At 36.6% G+C, this 13,746-nt stretch overlaps 1 protein-coding gene across 4 annotated transcripts in view; it reads right to left on the minus strand.

Moving 5' to 3' along the window:
- Nucleotides 1-13,746, minus strand: part of glsb (glutaminase b) — a 51,736-nt gene that overhangs the window by 28,017 nt on the left and 9,973 nt on the right. For 3 of the 4 annotated variants that reach the window (XM_067444345.1, XM_067444348.1, XM_067444347.1), the window contains exons 2-5: nucleotides 6,343-6,439; nucleotides 5,858-5,979; nucleotides 2,317-2,446; nucleotides 2,132-2,211 (exon numbers count right to left, since the gene is read on the minus strand). In XM_067444345.1, the coding sequence (XP_067300446.1) occupies nucleotides 2,132-2,211; nucleotides 2,317-2,446; nucleotides 5,858-5,979; nucleotides 6,343-6,439 (429 nt within the window). The remainder of the gene's footprint in view (nucleotides 1-2,131; nucleotides 2,212-2,316; nucleotides 2,447-5,857; nucleotides 5,980-6,342; nucleotides 6,440-13,746) is intronic. The other variant, XM_067444346.1, reaches the window with a different exon arrangement.

The following is a 13,746-nucleotide window of genomic DNA, read 5'->3' on the forward strand; positions in this document are numbered from 1 at the left end:
CCGAATATGACCAGTCGTTTTCGCCATCATTACCCGGATGTAGTACCAGAAGACGCGAATACGAACTCGCGCGCGCTGAAAGAAGATCCGTCACTGCGCATCATCCGAGAACGCGCACTCGTCTCACAGAGCGCAAATATTGAGTTCTCTTTCAAGTCTTGCGCTTAAATGGACAAACTCACACAAAAAGTATGTCAACATGTCCATCTTGATTAGTATCCAAGCAGACATAGTCTGAATATGCCTCAAGTGAACGTTATACAGTCGAGAAAGAAGAGCATATCCCTGCACTAGGTCTTAAAGGGGCAGTAGCCTTTACTGCTGTCTGTTTAATGTCAAACAAAAGGACATCACTCACTGCTCTTGAATAGCTTTAATTCAAACAGTTAAAATATGCAGTTATTTTACATTTGATTACTTTATTGAATTTCTGTACCTTTCTGCAGGCCATTAGTATGGTTAAAACATTATGGTACTAATAGTTGGCATAACTTCTTTTGGTGTTTCGGTCAAGAATTTTTATTTCTGTGCATCCCTACTGACAATGTTCTGCTCGTAGTGTCGTCAACACGCTTCAGAAGATGCCAAAACTAGTAGTTTCATTGTTGGGACTAAAAACCTAAAACTGGAAGCCATAAAAGATCACGAATCATCCAAATGCCACATCCAGGTAAAAAAAAGCGCACAGAGCACAGAGCCCTACTCATTTAATGAAATGTATATCAGTTCATGGTTTGTGTGTGTATAAGAGAGATGTCAGTATTTCATTGAGACTTGAGATTGAATAAACTGCTTAAGTATTGTAGAGCTTGTAGTACAAATTTTTCACATGCAGTTACACACTGTCGGTTAAAAACAAGAAAGTGGCTGGTAAAAACATGGAGTGGCTGGTAGATTTTGAAATCCACCAGCCACAGTGGCTGGTGGACAAAAAAGTTAATTTCCATCCCTGCTACATATGTGCTAGCCCACACCACATCAACACATCATAAAACAAAGTGCTTAGAATTATTTTATATTTAAAAATCTGTAAATGTCTATGTAAAAAGTCAGTGACTGATTTGAAAAGTAAGTAATAAAATAAACAGCAAAGTAACACATTACATAGATAAATTGGCAGGTCTATTATTCTGCATTTACACTCTAAGACTTAATGAACAGATCATCTGACATACAGTACCAGTACGGCAGATAGTCACATTAAATAATCAGGTAAATCTTTGGCAGGACATTTTGGCAGCTGACAAAGCATTTTCAAAGCTGGAAAAACCCAATCAATATGCAGTAATTATGTTTTCGGTTTTGTTTTTGCAGTGACATTCAAATTTTGAATATGTTATTATGTAACAAATTTCAGAGTATGAGATGTTGTACGTAGTTTTCTATTTATTTCATTTATTAAACAAACGGTTACAATTTTGCTAGAATGGAATTCAGTTAAGTAGGCATTTTGAGTAAAGATCTGAAAAGAACAAAGTGAAGTCATCCCATCAATTTCCATCAACAGTCAAGGCTCTGGCAGTGTTGTTGACTAAAAGAGCTAGTTACTGTGTAACAGGTGAATGGCCATATCAATCACAACAGAGCTATGCAGGCACCCCATGTATCTTTACAGCAAATTCTATAGCATGTGGGGAAAACATACAGATTATATCTATGTCCTTATTATCAGAGATCAAAGGATGTACTATGAAACATGGTTCTAAGTATTAAGGGAATCATTAATTACTGCGAGTTTATAGTCCTGTTATCAATGAAGATTGATATGAAGAAACATTTAGCATGTTTATCTATGCTGGATGACTAGACAAGGAGAATATTGGAGCATTTATTGACTGATAAGCTGCCACTTTATCTTTATATATATATGAAGTATTTCCGGTACTTGTCAAAATGTACATAGTGAATGGTAAGTGATAGCGCAATTCAGGTTGTTTGGTTAATAAATACCTATCTAGATTATCAAAGCTTGAAATAAGAAAACTGTAATGTGATAAATGCAGTCAAACTAGTCATTATAAATAAGCAGTTCCACTCGTTAGAGGATGCTAAAATAAGCAGATGAACCTAAAATAATCCAGATGTTAAAATAAATAGTTCCTGTCAGTAGGTGAAGGTGTATTATTCATACCTTTGTCCATCTACTGTGCAAAGGGAAACGGCCCACAGATCTGGGCTGAATTTGGCAAGTTGGGGAATGTAGTCAGCAACCTTTGAGCAAAAGAAAGAACTCAGCAGAAACAAACGGTGCATCAAGTAGAAAATACATTTTAGTTGAATCATTAAGTGTTATTATTTCCATTTCTCGAATCTTACCAGGCCCCCGGAAAGATTACGCCCTTTCTCATAAAGTGCATCGATGTGGGAGGCGAAAGTCTGAAAATCAGGGATGGCAAACTTCTTACGGAAGGCCTGTGTCAGTAGAACAATGTTGCTCTGGACACATCTGGAAAAACGAGAACATCACAGAGCTAAAGAATGCATCCCTACTAGTTGCTCAGCATTTATGCCTTTTAGTCTACTTGTGTTTTTTTTTCTTTTTCTCCTGAACAATTATATGACAAATATAACAGAGATACATGTGTTAGTTTAATTAAACACTACTATTAATTCCACTATATGACCAATTATCTGCATAAACTGGCTCATTAATGCCATTTACTTGTAAATATTTTTTTACATTAAAATAGTAACACTTTTGTTTGAATTACAGCTCTCAAGAATCAATGCAACACACACATTAGAAAACACAGACTTTCAAAAGCAATTGTTAACGCTCCCTCCTCCAGAAGCTAAATGCTTAGCTCGGCTTTGATCAAAAGGTAGAAGAGATCCAAACAACTGGATCTGTTCCAAAGCACATTTCCCACTGAGAGATTAAAGATTTATTGCAAAAATGTCAGAACATCAATGGTGTGAGAAGGGAAGCCATGGCTGGTTTCACAGAGCTTGGTGATTCACTTCCACTGAAGCAGAGGGAAGTACAGCGTTCACAGGCTTCATAAACACAAACCTCTCCTGTGATTGTTTCTGAAATATTGGTCCAGTTGCTTCATCAAGGTCCCTGAATAGACAGACAAGCTCAAAATAGCTGTGCACTGTGCTGCTGCTGAGATTTATGTGAATGTGAATTTTCTAAATATAATCCATTACTTGCATCGCAGAGGAACCAACATGTTTGAAATAACACACTACTATTTCTGCAGTATGTATATTGTGGATGTTATGAACGTGTTTGAGAAAGAAATGAATGAGAGGTGTTCTAATTAAGATGGTACATGTATGTAGGCTGTAAACTGAAGAATGCTTATTTTTATATCAGACCATTATTGTGGATCTGACCATTTTATTTTATTTTATCTTTTTTTTTTTAAATTATTATTATTATTTTTTTGTATTACTATTATTATCTTTACAACTGTTTTAACTATGCTTGCTTTTAATTTTTTATTCGTCCATATGGTATTCTTTTTTCTCATGCATTTGTTACCACTGTTTTAATTAATTTCTATGTAAAGCTCTTTGAATTGCCATTGGGTATGAAATGTGCTATACAAATAAACTTGCCTTGCCTTGCCTTGCACCATACGCAATACAACCTGTATGCATATAAAAACCTAGATGACTTGCAACTTTTGGTACTATATCCCAAGCCCAACCTGAATATTAGAATTCAATGTGAAATTATCTTACTGATTTATAAAAATAAAACAAATATATATGCAGCATCTAAGCCTTAATTGCTGTACAGATCCTGCTATTTTGCATTAAAGATTATTGTTCTTATTTCGTTGGCTTTTCTTCGTCTTGGGCTTCACATTGAAACAACTTTGTTTATTAACTGCAGGTAATTCAACTGAGATAATTTTATCTTTCTTTTGTTGTTCTTTTTCATCCACGTTTCACGTTTCTTTTTGTAAAGGCCCACTGAAGTGCCTTGAAATGCGCAGCATTATTTAATGTGTTGACATAATTTCCACTGAATCAGGAAAACAGGGCGGAACATAGAGTAGCTCCTCCCCTTTTAAAAAACAGCCAATAGCATTTAGTTTATATCACTCGACCAGAGCCGTTGAGCTTGGTAAAGCCGCAGTCTCCCTCCAATCTCAAACAGTTTTTAATCGCTTTAAAATATATAATTGTCTGTAAAAATCAAATGGATCAAATTTGCCACTTCACACATATGATCCACTCTGTGCTATTGTGTCTCTTGCCGGAGCAAACTGTGTGCGTGCTGCCGTGGTTCGCGTGAATTCAGACTTCATTCACTATGTATGTACACTGTATGAATCGTTCCCTATCCCCTGTATAGTAGACCATATGCCATTCATCATGTAGAAAACAGAAAATGTGTGAACAAAAAACACAGCTTTAGCGTCTTTTTATATTGAAGGGGGTGGGGTGCTTTAGATTGAAGATTTGATTGGACATAACCTGATTAGAAGCTGAAGTGCAGAGTGATGTCATCAAAATCATTGATCCATATTGGCGGAAGTGAGAATTTGAAACACTGTGTTGAGTGATAGACCAGAACTTTTGATGCATATGAGGAAAAATGTTCACTCAATAAACAAAGAAGTTTTTCATTTCTTTAAAATGGTTAAATGAGGAAAAAAACTGCAACTTTAAGTAGTACACTTGTATTAAATTCCAAAAATCATCTATCTGTCTCTTTATGGCCCTGTCTGCCATGCAAGGTCACTCACTGCCATAATCTATCAAGCCTCTACAAGCTGACACCACTGCATCCATCCCTTCAGTCTGTAATGAAGCTGTCAGTAGAAGCCAGATCGACCGGGCGGTAAACACAGCACCAACATCAGAGAAGCTGAAAAACAGACATCTATCAGGCTGGTTATGGAGGGCCGGTGTTTATGGATCATGTCTGAAGAGTGACACACAGTGTCAGGGTTCGCTCGTGTTGCCAAAAGACAGTGATTACTAACAAGAAGATGAAAGTGTGGCCCATAAGTGCCGCCCATCAACCACAACTTTTATGCAAAGTATAATATATGCAATCAAATGTGTATGAGGCATTGTGCTTTTGGGGGATCATAATAAAATCCTAATGTGTTTGTCAGCAGACAGATCCACACAGGTCATCAGTTTCAGACACAATCCTGTTAAACAGAACCTTCTCTTCTCAGCTGCAGGGTATTATTTTAGCTGAGAAATTAATAATTTTTCATCTTGAATTACCAGGGAAACTGCATTTGGGGCTAAATATAGTTATATATTTTTTGGGGCATGGAATATTTGCATTTGGTAATGTGCAGTATACAACTGTGAACACTGCACACAATACTGTCTTCCAATGCAATGCGCTTGACATCTTAACCATCTGAAAAATCAGTTTGATGATCATGATTCACCAGGAAAAATTCATGCTGGTCCACTAACATTTCTTCTTCTATCCACCAGCTAGATCAGTGCTGAACCAGCACAGACATTCATGCTAGTCTAAGCCATTTGAATTAGGATATAATGAAAGATAATCCACAAATTCAAACATCTAAACCAGAACCATCTATTATATGTTAAAACATAAACAGAAGACAATTTTACAATATTATTATTTTTACAGTATTTTTGATTAAATAAATGCAGCCTTGGTGAAAATACGAGACTTTTTTCAACAACATTTAAAGAAGAAAAAAAAAATCCCCAAACTGACCCCAAATGTACTTTGAACAGTAGTGCACACACAATCTGAGCTGATCAATGCTATTTTTTAATAGATTTTACTAATCATTCCAGGCAGGAAAACAACAACTCCTCCCTGATATTTCAAGCTTCTTCCATGACTGTGCATATATCCTGAATATACTACAGCAGATTAAAAACAGTGCCAACTTACTTTTTGAACAGATGGCGATCTAGCATTACGCCATCTGATGTAGATTTGAGGGTGACTTTCAACATGTCCATACATTCTTTCAGCCGTGGATCTCCCGTTCGAAGTCCAGTGGCCTTCAGTGCCTGAACGCACACATAAACAAGAGATTTCCATAGGCACAAATAAGACTTAACAGCTCATTTTCAATGGCAATACTTATTACTAACAATCAATCAAACACTCTTATCAGGGGGTTTTACTACATTTGTCAGTCAGGTTAGATAAAACAGCCTTGATAAAACATGGCTCAGTGCCCCATTTAGAGACACTGATAACAACAACAACACATCAGTAACTGTACACACTGACCCCATCAGTCTTTCCTTTGGTCATACTATCACAAGGAAGGGGTGACCTGCCAACAGGAGTTGTAAACACACATGCTGCAGCCTATAATATCTGTCCCTGTGCATATAAGCATATGTAAAGGGAGTGCTGTCACTCACAGTAATGAATTTGTGAGCTGGGATCCTCTCCTGTCCTTCGGCAATACTGTAAAACAGCAGGTCCTCCAAGCTGGGCAGAATGCCAGCCTTCCTTCTCCTGGAACGAGAGAAAAGAGCATTGACACTGAGTTATCTGACCTTAGTCAATGCCTTTTACCATGTCAGATACTGTAGTCACAGGATAAGACACATTAGGTCAGCCTGGAGTGTATCATACACAGAATTTTACCCCAAATAATTTTTTTTTAATAGAAATTGTTAGAAACAAACTTAATACAGAGAAACATAGCCATGCATCAGTTTCGCAGTAAAGGAATCAGTCAGTGAAGAGTTAAAAGCCAATGATATTACGTAATTCCTGTGTCAACGAATTTCCTTTTAAAACCCTCTTGGGACAGGACATGTAGTTCATATATTTTTTTAAAGGCCAATATAGATATTAAATAAAAACATATATATATTAGTTATTCATTAAAATATGACAGCACGTATTCTAACGGTGCTGATATCATAAAGGTCATGTTACAGGTCTTCTGCAATGCAAACACGCGTGGACATTGCACAATACAGGAGTGTTGATTCACTTTTGCCAAGTTCTATTAAGAGCTGACCTAACTTAGATCCGTTAAGAGTCGTTGCATTATCACATTTGGATGGCTTTGAGTCTAATGGAGCTCTGCGTAAGCTGCTGTGGCACTGAGCCACAACATCTTTCACAAAGCCAGAGTCTGGCCAGGACTGTATTTCCTACCAAAACATCCTCTCGCAGAGCACTAATGGCCACAATTTCCCACCACGCCACACAAACTACAACTGTCCTACCCAAACTTCACTTCCATTAGCTCTATTCAGTTTCCTAAGAGATTAAGTATCATAAGAATGCATTTTATTTGAGTACACAAAGTAAAGCATTAGGGTTCATTTGCAAGGGTTATGAAACAGGAAAAGGAAATGTGTGGAGAATGGATTGATAAGGCTAGTAGAGGTGAAAGACTGGAAGTGAAGATTCAAATCATACTTACACACAACACAAACAGCAGGCAGAGCAATGAGGGAGAGAAAAAACATGCAGAATGAATGAGAAACACAACAAACAGATCAATCAAATCAATTATGACTAACTTAAAATTTTGATAAAATATAAACAAGAACCTTTTATGACCTAAAATTAGTTGCTTTTGCATCTTTTGAAAAGAGATTATATTAATACTCTTCAGTTTGGGTCAGTTAGCTTTTTTTCCTTCAAGAAATTATTTTTTGCATTAGGATGCATTAATTAAAAGTGACAGTAAAGACATTTATAATGTTACTTTGTACATTTCAAAATACATTGAAATAGTAACAATTGCTTTTAAATTGTAACAATATTTCTGTCTTTGGTCTTTTAATTGAGCATTATTAAGAATGCTTCAGGTTCCAAAAAGCTGTGGTTAAATTTGGCATAACATGATTGATTACCAAAGAGAATCATTTCGAAACTTCTGTCAATATGGGGCCAGACATTAGATATATATTATGCAAAAAAAAAAACACAGAGTTTTCTGTTTTTCCAATTAAATCGATTGAGCTATTTATTATATATATATATATATATATATATATATATATATATATATATATATATATATATATATATATATATATAAGAAAAATTTAAGAGACCGATGTTAAGTGGGCTCTTAATTTTTTCCAAAGATGTATATGGATGTATAGTGTGTGTGTGTGTGTGTGTGTGTGTGTGTGTGTGCAATAAGACAGTTATAACAATTATTTTCCAGATATTTTTCATGCCAAAATACAGTTTATCGGCTTTACAGTGTCATGAAACTGAAACTAAAACAAAGTGATAAACCTACACAGACACATCATTCTCAAGCAGACGAAAAGTTTTTGAAAAATAGACTAAAACATAGTTACACACAGGAATATCTAGCGATGCAACCCACAGACAGCTCAATTAGTCATTATGCAAAAAAAAAAAACACACACAGAGTTTTCTGTTTTTCCAATTAAATCAATTGAGCTATCTATATTATATTGGATGCAGACAAAGAGCTGAAAAAACAACTTTGAATTTAATTTGAAGTGAGGTCACTTGAAGTATTGTCAACAACCTACATTATGTGGTACAAAATCTATTGTTTGACCATCAGAATTGCGGTATCAGCTTGCAGCTGAAACAGTAGGCTTGTAGTTCTGTCTAATGAAAACTAAATATCTAAAAAAGGGAAATGGTGAATCATTGGGATCTTGACCTTTGGGATTTAATTAGCACTAAAGGTCTTTGTTGTTACAAAACAGCACATCGGTCTGACTCTGGCCCATTCTCCTCTCCTTTCATCTCCGTCTCTGCAATATAGATGTGGCCCTAAATGAGATTCCAGGGATTCTCAGAGTGCCTGATAGCTCATCGCCCCCTTGCAGACTTAATAAAACAAACATTACATGCCTATTCGCACACCACTGACAGCTCAGAGAAGACAAACCCAGCCAGCATGTAACTAAAAACCACAGGCTGTGCAGAGACTGTGATCTGACAGCAGGGAATTTGGGTTTATTAAAGCAGCACAATAATTCAATTAGACAATCAAGGTTACAATCACAGCTCCGATTCTTGTGAAAAGTGTCACCCCACAAAAATAAACACAAAGTTCTGTAATGAAACTCTAGATGGTGCAGGCTGACAGGTCCTTAACTCAGTCTGCTTGCAATCACATCATTCTACAGGGAACAGCTGATTGGTTACTGCTGTATCGGTAACCAATGAGCTTGCATGCTTAACCTTTAAATACTTGGTTAGATCAAAAAACATGAAACGCACAGCCAAAGACTAAAGAAATAGAAAGACGATTAACTTCTTTGAACGGGAAAAACTGTAATGTGCAAAATGGCGGAATTAGTCCCACCTTCTAAGTCAAAGGGCCCTATTTTGACGACCTGAGCGCATGGTCTGAACTACATGGTGCAGGTGCACTTCCACTTTTGCTAGTTTGACGATATAAAAAACGGATGACAGACACTCCAGGCGCATGGTTCAAAAGGGTTGTACCTAGTCTCTTAATGAGTTATGGATGCGTTTTGGGCATAATGTGCAATAAACCATTGCCTTTAAAAGCTAGTTGCACCATGATGGAGTCACTATTTACATGGCAGAATATATTACATGGCAGAATATGCATATTACTAACACGCCATTTAAATAACAATAAAAAAATACTACCGACACTTGTTACAGGATAATAATGGTCAGTGATGGGGTTAAAGGAACATAACTTGCCTAAACTTGCATCTGTACCACCAATGTTTTCTGAATAAATGCTCACAAGTGACTCCATTCTGGGCATAAGGGTCATTATTCACAGGGAAAAAAGACAATTGCATTAGATAACAGACCTTGTAATGGTCACGGTAATGGCAAAACACACAGAAAAGGAAGTGTATCCCCAGAGATGAGGCAATATGAAACTAAAAATATGTATTCAATTCATCTAACCATCTAGAACTTCCAGTTTTTCTTCACTGCACCAGTCACATGGCAGTCGACTGTGTTTACTGCATACCGCGGAAGTTTAACAGTTGTTTATTGGTTTAAACAACTTAATCCTCATTAAAGAAGACTATGACCATCAGAGTGTGTTAAACTTCATGGTGGTATTAATGGACACTTGATGATATTTATGGCTTCTGCTCTTCCTGCCTGAGAACTGAACAGGGAAGGCCGATACTTCAATCAAAAGAGTTCCCTTCTAGTCCTCGATCCAAAGATTCCACAACAGGAGGTCTTAGTTTCAATACATCACAAATGCATCATGAACTGATAATGAATTTTGCTAATTGCATTAGAGAAAAAGCTGATTTTACAAGTAGCTGCTCAATAATAATAAAATGTGAACAAGTTGTGAAGATACACACAAATAAGATTTAATACTTTTGTTATGATCAGAGGTTGATTTTTTTTTTTTTTAAATCCACAGTGGTTTCTTTCTCAGGGAAAAATGATGATGCCCTGACATGGTGCTTGAAGCACCAGAAAGTCATTTGGAAGTAAAATATCCAAACCTTCTGGATTGTGACAAACAGTGCCCATCCACATACTGTCTGACAAATCTGGCCCATTGTCTGGATGAGTAACTGTCCTCAAGAGAGCCATTAGACGACCATCCAACCCTGCTGTGCGTATAGGAAGTGAGCTGAAAACAATTCTACATCAATTAGTCAATCCATTAAGAATTTCTTCTTCCATAGGCCTTGAGAAACATGGCAATTTTCAATGTGGGGTGAGATACACAAAGCCCTGGTTAGTAGAGCATCATTTTGTTACGAAACAACTTTCACATACCTGTCCTGCCTTGTGTGCACATGTGGGTTTTGTGATGTTGAGCATGTGCTCCTGTCATTGTCAGATCCCTCCCCCTTGTTATCTGATTAGTGTTTATTGGCCCCACCTGTGTTCCCTGATTCCCTTTTGATTTCTTCCCTTTACAAGCTCCTAGTGTTTGTCAGTCTTGGTCAGATTGCTGCATGTACTGTTTATGTGTCCTGGTTTCTCCGTGACCCTTCCTGGTATGTGTTTCGTGTGTTATGATTCTGTTTATGTGGTCCACCCCCCCCCCCCCCTCATGGGTTTTTGCGTTAAGTTTGTTTTATTTGTTAATAAATTATCATCTTCTCCTGAACTTGAGTCCTCGCACCAGTTTCCTTTGTGTTGACCGTGACAAGAACATCCTTAAATTTTTACAAGTTCAATAACTTGCTTTCCATTGACAAATGCTTTAACCTATAAAGCTGTGGTCTAAATTATGTTCAACTGACAGCTCTCAGTGAAGACATTGTGCATTAGCCACTGTATACAATGGCCAGTCTAGGCTCAGGGTTAAGTGTTTGTTTTTCAGAGTGCATGGGGCAGGTGGTATGGATAGGACAGGCGGTGATCTGCTGCTGACAGTGGTATTTTGGTCTAAACCATGTGCCAAAAGGAAATATATATTGTGGATGGTTCTGTAGATGATGAGAATTTAGCATTTAGCTCTGAGATTTTAACATACATAGTCGTTCTCTAGAATCATACAGAATCATTCTCTACAAAAAAGATTGAATGTAATTAAATGCTGTAAAACTGGGTCTTCTTCGTCCTAGTGTTAGTCCCGCTAATCTGCAGGGACCACTTTTTTTGGAAGCTTTGTCTATTTGGTGCAGTCAATGGCAATTTTCAGGGTGGCGTTGAGGATCCTCATGTCTGCCTTCCACCACTGAGTCAGTGTTTTACGGCACTTCTATACCACCGTAGTAATGCTTTGCACATCATCTTGATTTGAGCGACGCACAGCCCCTTCCTGATGTATCTTTTGTTACATAGTCCCATTGTGTTAGCCCAAGGCTTTGTAAAACTGGCGGCTTTTGCTAGCGATATAAAAATGATGCAAAATTATATGTTAAAGACCCTTTAATTTGATCGTTCAATTTCCTTAAGATTTTCATTAGATTAGTTCTGCTATCTTTCCTTGTCTCAACTTGATTGCGAGAGCATTGGTAGCATCTCAGTAACAAAAAGTTCATTTTCTTGAATTCATTTAAACTGTCCATTTAAGTGAATCCATTTCACCCTGATTTAAAAGTATTTGCCATTCATAATTTAATATTTATGTGGATAAATATGCTATGAATATATATATATATATATATATATATATATATATATATATATATATATATATATATATATATATATAAAAGAAAATGATTCAACATACATTTTTTTGATTTCATTTAGTGAAACAGGATTGGAAGATCTTTTTTTTTTTTTTTTTTTTTTTACTAGAAAAAAAGTTAACCTAACTGGCTGTTTGGCTAAATTATGTTTCCTCTCATTAGAAATAAAATAAAAATAGAGCATTTTCTAATACAATTAAAAAGTTAATCGGTAAGATCAATGTTTTTGATAGAAGTCTCTTATGCTCACCAATAAACAAATGTTATTTTGAATTTTGTGAAAAATATAAGAAATTTAATTCATGAATTTTCAGCCACATTACTCTGCAGTCTGCAGTGTCATGTGATACTTCAAAAATAATTGAAAAACATGTATACAATCAATACTAAAAACAGTTGCTTAATTTTTTTGTAGAAACCATCATATCTTTTTTCAGGATTTTTTTGATGAATATAAAGTTGAAAAGAACAGCATTTATAACAATGTGTAAATCTATAATATCTGTAAATAATGACATTTAATTAATGGAAGGAGTCCTTGCTGAATATTAATAAAAGTGTATTTAACGATTTTACATTGCTTAACCCTACAACATATTCTTGCTCAAGTAAAAAGTATTTGGCTTAGGGGTTAATTGTTTTTGCCCCACCATTATCATTTAAAAAAATACAAGTATCATGTGAAGCGCTCTAGTGGATTGTGGAAACTTCTGTTACACCTCTGGGAGGCCCTTGGGGTTGAGAAAGCATTCACCTCTGCAGCACATGCAATTCAGGAGAACATTCACTGTGGGTTTCAGGTGTCAGATAACATTGCTGCGCCTGCCTGACGTATTGCTGGCAGAACAACTTGTCAGATAATAGCTTTAATTGCAGGTATCGTATCTTCAGCTTCATTCACCTTTTGTGCAGAAATCCTAGCAATTTGTTGACAGACTTTTCTGATTGAGGGATTAGAGTCTACTGACATGGCAGACAACCAATTACTACTAAGAACTGTACAGCAAAAGAGGAAAACAAAGTAAAAATCTGATTGATTCAGAAAGTACCAGCTCCCAAAACGAGCAATAAAATTCCAATAGACGACCTAAAAGAGGTGACATTGAAACTAGATATTGCTGCTACCATGTGGTCAACAAGTTGAAAAGGACAAAGAGGACTCGCATTCGCATTATCATAGCCCGTTCTTCACGTATTATTGCTGCTAACAATGATAAAAATCAGATCAAACGTCTCTGCAGGTCTTTTGAAGCCAGATAGAGCCATGTTTGACAGCTGTTAGCAATATCTTCACTGGTTTGGAAAACAAGTTCCCCGCACACAAGGACAAGAGCTCAGTCGATTTTTCACACTCTGTCACTTTGGACAATTATCCGAACCATCGGAGAGAGCTCAAGCGCACCTATTCAACTCATCAGACGGGAGGTTAGTTGTCAGCAGGGAATCAAAAGTCCACGGGTGGCTTTCCAACAACAAATTATCATGACTCGACAAGTACAGCGACAGACACAGTGAGAGGAGGTTCATATAAATGCTCAATAAAAGGTGTACTTTAGTGATCAAGAGCACAGTCAGAGGACATTAATGGAACATAATTCATCCACCCTTTGTTACTTTCAAGCCACGGAGTCAAAAGATATAACCCCTCATTGCCTCAGATATTTTCACTGACACCACGATTAGTTATTTCTCTCT

Source organism: Pseudorasbora parva, chromosome 5 (genome assembly GCF_024679245.1).
Source record: "Pseudorasbora parva isolate DD20220531a chromosome 5, ASM2467924v1, whole genome shotgun sequence".
NCBI lineage: Eukaryota > Metazoa > Chordata > Actinopteri > Cypriniformes > Gobionidae > Pseudorasbora > Pseudorasbora parva.